The sequence below is a fragment of the Elephas maximus genome, chromosome 24 (genome assembly GCF_024166365.1).
Source record: "Elephas maximus indicus isolate mEleMax1 chromosome 24, mEleMax1 primary haplotype, whole genome shotgun sequence".
Lineage (NCBI taxonomy): Eukaryota > Metazoa > Chordata > Mammalia > Proboscidea > Elephantidae > Elephas > Elephas maximus.
Genome location: NC_064842.1, coordinates 58,199,906 through 58,205,150, shown reverse-complemented (window position 1 = coordinate 58,205,150; position 5,245 = coordinate 58,199,906). Strand labels below are relative to the sequence as shown.

The 5,245-nt window shown below is 43.1% G+C and overlaps 1 protein-coding gene across 1 annotated transcript; it reads right to left on the bottom strand.

Moving 5' to 3' along the window:
* Positions 1 to 1,662: 1,662 nt before the first annotated feature.
* RGS2 (regulator of G protein signaling 2) lies at positions 1,663 to 5,035 on the bottom strand. Its single transcript, XM_049868598.1, has 5 exons — positions 4,877 to 5,035; positions 3,734 to 3,835; positions 3,570 to 3,631; positions 2,852 to 3,018; positions 1,663 to 2,563 (listed from the first exon to the last, which is right to left on the bottom strand). The coding sequence occupies exons 1-5, from the start codon at positions 4,990 to 4,992 to the stop codon at positions 2,369 to 2,371; spliced, it is 642 nt and encodes a 213-aa protein (XP_049724555.1). The 5' UTR covers positions 4,993 to 5,035; the 3' UTR covers positions 1,663 to 2,368.
* Positions 5,036 to 5,245: the final 210 nt, after the last annotated feature.

The following is a 5,245-nucleotide window of genomic DNA, read 5'->3' as shown; positions in this document are numbered from 1 at the left end:
GGAGAGCAGGAGGGGTCAAACCATGCAGGTGGTAGGCCATAGAAGGGATGTTGCATTGACCCTAATTGTTTGGGAAAACTATCAAGGGTTTATGAGCAAACAAGATATGATTTGTATTTTGAAAGGATCCCAGGAGTTAAAAAGCAGGGATCACACTGCAGGGGAGGAAGAGTGAATGCAGGATGTTAGTAGATTATTGCAGCTGTCCAGGCATTAAATGATGGTATCTTTGATCAGCGTGGTGCTTGAAAGCAATGAACAGATTGGACAGATATTTGAGATAAAATAAGCAGGACTTGGTGGCAAAATGGATATATGGCATGACTATTTGGTCCTTTTGTTAAGAGCTATGCCTGCTACCCAAAAGGCTGGCCATTTGAATTCACCAGCTGCTCCTTGGAAACCCTATGGGACAGTACTACTCAGTCCTATAGGGTCACTATGAGTCGGAATCCACTCGACGGCAATGGGTTTTGGTTTTTGGTTATTGAGTTCCTTGGTTGGCCAAAGCCTTTCCAATTAAGGATTGTGCAGACTTGATATATCTATTCTCCAAGGAAACACTGTTTGAATGAGCCAGGGAACATGATGGGGACCACCAAGGTCACAAATCTGTAAGCCAACTCATCACTTGGGCTCAGATTTTCTGACTCTAAGGTGAGGATTTTCCTTCCTTTTTCATTAAAGCCATAATCCAAGTAACCAGTGGCCATGTAGTTTAACTCAGGGCAACCCCATGTGTGTCGAAGGAGAACTGTGCTCCATAGGATTTTCAAGGGCCAATTTTCCTGAAGTAGACTGCCAGGCCTTTCTTCCAAGCCACCTTTGGGTGGACTTGAACCTCCAACCTTTCGGTTAGCTGCCAAGAACATACACTGGCTGTGCACATACACTGTTTGCATCACCTAGGGATTCCAAAACCCTAGAGACTGAAAAAAGAGCTTGCTAGAGAACAAAAGGGTATTCCTTTTTAAAAGTCAGTTAAAAACAAGAAAACAGATTCAAGGCCTCCCTCTCAAGAAGGAAAAAGAATAAAGTCTAAGAAACTAAAGTACACTCCTACCTTCATTACTAGCTGAAGTAACATAACCAGATTTTCCCTTGGCCAATGAAGGCAGGACAATGAGGCAAGCTCTCAGATTTTGTGTTGATCATCATGGAAGTGAACGATTTCTTGAAAGCTCATGCCAAGTACCCTGTGTGGAACTCGGAACCAAGGGAAAGAAATACAGACAGACCTACATTCCCCATATTTGGCTCTTCTCTTCATTTGAGAAGCTTGGTTATGTGAATGATTTCATCCTTGTCCCTATTATTTTACTTCTCAGATTTAGCTGATCCTTAATAGATAGTTGTGAAAGGGCTTTAGGTCAATGTTCTCTTGCTTTCATTAGTAACAAGCTTGATTTTTGCAAGATTATATTAAAAAGTTTGATTCCAGGGTGGTTTTGAGGACATGATTAACTTCCTTTGATCTACACAACGGTTAACAGATTTTAAAAAGCGATAGGAGTATGTTTTCTTGCAACAACCATTTCTCAATTTCTGAGGATTGTCAATTCTCATTTGGCAGGTACATTATCTGTGAATTTACCAGAAAGAATGAGCTGTTTTCCTTATATCTGCCAGATTTCCAATAAAGCAAACAAAAACAACTACGTCTGAACTCCCCAAGTGTTCAATGACATTATTTATCAAAATAAATTTATTAAAAGTATTCAAAGACTACATCAACACTTAGCTGCCTTCAAGACAGTTTGTGGCACTCACAACGGACATTGTAGTTTTCTACACAACTGCACTCATTCTATTTCACACACCATCTAACAATTCAAACAGACCATTTCAGTATTACATGAGACAACAGTACTGATGATCTGTAGCCATAAGAACTTCGACACCCTTTCATACAGTAAACATTTTAATGTTACACAGTATTAAAAAAACTAAAACTAAAACCACTATACGGTAACATGGGCTGATTTAGGGAAAGACGTACAGCCAGCTAACTAAGGCCACATCCCAGATCTACTGATTTTAAATGCTTCTGGACCAATAACATTACGTTGTTATCTTCCATCTCACATTCCTGCTTCTCCAGCATGAGACACACCATGTCCAGACCATGATTCCTTCCCTGTGTCCTCTACACAGTGATGGAAGCCATCCTGATACAAGCTTCTCCTAGACTGTCACTGGCTTTCTGAGTCACTATCCAACTTTGAATCAATAATTATTATGAGTGATAGTTCCTGAACACCCAGGCTGAATTCAAGGTCAGTCTTTTGTTTTCTTGGCAGGTCACAGCCTTTCTCCTTAGGGGGGAAAGAAAAGAAATATTCTCCTTTCATGGGCTCCTTTTTTCATCTCATGTAGCATGGGGCACTGTGGTGATCTGTGGCTTTTTACACAAGTCCTGGTAGAATTCTGACTCCAAGAAGCGGGGATAAGCGTTGTTCTCCATCAAGCTGTATACTCTTTTCTGTGCAGTTGTAAAGCAACCACTTGTAGCCTCTTGTATATTTTGGGCAATTAGAGTTTTGGTTTGAAAGTCTATGTTTATCTGAAATAAAACAGAAAAATATTTTACTGAGTATTGGTAAGTACAGAGATTGAAATCTATTTAATACATGAAAACAAAAACAAAAAATTAGCTTTTTTAAAAATTAGCTTCACCAAGCAGTCACTGGAAAAACTCCATTGAAAGACAGAATGGGGTTGGGCTGGGTGGGAGGATCCTCTTACCACCCCTCACCCACTCTTTTAATTTGGAGTCTCTTCAACTCTTATTTCACTTTGGTGCTAAGGATGTTCAAAAATGTACTGAGATGAATTTTTTTTTTTTCTTTACCTCTTTTGGAGCTTCCTTTTCTATGAAGTCAGTATATATTTTCCTTGCTTTTGAGGACAGCTTTTGGGGTGACTTGGTTTTTTTGAAATCTTCACAGGCCAGCCAGAATTCAATATTTTCTTCACAGAATTCAGATTTTAAAAAAGCCCTGAATGCAGCAAGACCATCTGAAAGAAAAAAGGGCATGCAGATGTGATATTTTTCCTAGTGCGTACCCGCACTGTAATTATTTCTAAATGATGGTAATTTTCTAGATTTCACTCGTACCTACAATCCTCAGAATTTCCCTCTTTAAAATTTAAAAGCTAAGATGCCAGTAGGCAAGCTGCTTAAATTGGCACACTGGTAAAAAAAAAAAAAATATGCAAACTTAATTTTGCTGTCAATACAAAATAAGTATTTAGAGGGAAGCCATAAATTCTCTGGGAACTAAGCCTTTTGAAAACACTGCAATGGAAAAGCTGACTTAATCTTTGCTAATAGCAACTGTCACTTTAATTTTTTTAGGCTAATTTTTCTTCTCCACCTGGAGTGAATAATATATGCATTTCCATGGTTAAACACTGGAAAATAAGGGACAGAAAAATAGGTCTTATGCTATAGTGACTATAATTTAAGTCCCATTCCCCTCAGGCCAGCTGCTCTTCTGTTGGGTGGACCTAACCTTAGTGAACTCCTGAACCACCTGAAATGGATCAAACTCAAGAGTGTAACTTACATTTACTGGCTAGCAGCTCATCAAACGCTTCTGACCACAGCTGTGCTTCCTCAGGAGATGGCCTGCAAGAGAGGTTCTGTAGATTAGCTTATGTGCACCAGAACTTCCCTTTTTGGTCCAGCAGCTAGCAGCTCCTATTACCAAGTACAGGGTTTTCAACTTACTTGATAAAAGTTTGCTGTTTGCTTTTCTTGCTGGTTTTGGGCTTCCCAGGAGTGGAGGAATTTTGTAAGAAGTAGCTCAAACGGGCCTTCCAATCTTTTAACCTTAAAAAAAAAAAAAAAAGGCCATTTACTAAGTGGCAATGCTTGAAAATGCAGCTACTGCAGCCGAATGCATTTTTTTTTTCCAAATAAAGTCTCCCAGGAGCTACAGACAAACCAAATAAAATCAAACAGGAACTCTCCAAGTGAGACAAGTCTCACCCTTTTAATGTAATGTACTGAATACACAATTAGCTTCATTCATTTACGTGAGAGTAACTAGCAGTTTTATAACTATCGGCAAGACTATCTAAAACCACTCAAGTATTTAAACGAATTAAATTTGTGTTGTTCCAAAGGCAGCAGGTTTCTCTACAAGGCGAATTACAACTACGGTTGTTTCACGCTTGATGAAATCGCCTCCGGCTGGGGATGTTCATTTTCCTCGACGGCACTGGGTTTCACCGTGAAAGCAGGAGGCTCTGGACAACGCCAGAGGCTGCACACAGTGAGGTGCGTGTGACTATCTCCACGCCCCTCCACCCCCCAACGACGACGCTCATTTTGAGCAAATGCTGCAGAGCAATAATCTGTTCCGCAGTCTCAATGAGTGAGATCTACTCTTCTACTAAAAACAAGACTGGATTTCTATTCAGAACCAGCACACACAGCTTCAGCCCTGCAGCTGTGTAAGCTGATCAGAACTCAATGCAACGCACGACTGCAGGGGACATGCTTCAGCCGCAGGATTCTCTGATGGCATTTTAAATGCAGGGGAACAAAAAGTCAACCCGCAATATCTTAGCGCATCTACCGCCGTCCCCAGACACCACATGTAGAATATTCCTCAGTTCCTAAACTCTAACGGATCGTCCTTCGGTCACGTAACAAAATAAAACTCTACCCCCGCCAAAAAAATACCAAAAAACATATTTAACCTTAATTTGCCAGATTAACCTTTTCCACCCTTTTCCCGCCTGTGGAGACCCGAACTACCCAGTTTCCTGCAGCCGAGGCCGAGACCGAGCCCACCGCGTTTGCAGCAGACCGGGGGAGCTAGCTCCGCAGGGGCAAGGGCGGGAGGCTGGAGAAGACCGTACTCACAGGGTTAGCTTCATCTTCTCCCGCTTTTCCTCGCTCTTGGCGCCACTGCCTGCGCTCTTGTCCACTGGACCACAGTACTCGTGCTGGACAGCCAGGAACATGGAACCTCGCATCATCCTCTCCCCACACCGGCAGCGGCTGCTGGCTGGCGGGGGCGCCGCGGCCTTTATAGGAGGCCAGGACCCGATGGGGAGGGCCGCCCGCACCAGCCCCGCCCCGGAGGGCGAGGACTGGCCGTGTACGGGGCCCGGGGGCGGTGCGAGCGCGGTCACGGCCGCCCACGAAGGGTCTCGGGAGCCAGGGCGCAGCCGATGCTGGCGTTGCCCGGCCGAGCGCGCGCTCGGGCCGCAACGCGACCCGGACCTTTCC

Bases quoted from the DNA above. Each gene is read 5' to 3' on its own strand.
- RGS2 (XM_049868598.1), bottom strand. From the start codon at position 4,992: ATGATGCGAGGTTCCATGTTCCTGGCTGTCCAGCACGAGTACTGTGGT. The intron at 3,632-3,733 runs GTAAGTTGAAAA...CCTCTCTTGCAG, and splicing joins AAACAGCAAACTTTTATCAA to GCCATCTCCTGAGGAAGCAC. The intron at 3,019-3,569 runs GTAAGTTACACT...TTTTTCTTTCAG, and splicing joins TGAGCTGCTAGCCAGTAAAT to ATGGTCTTGCTGCATTCAGG.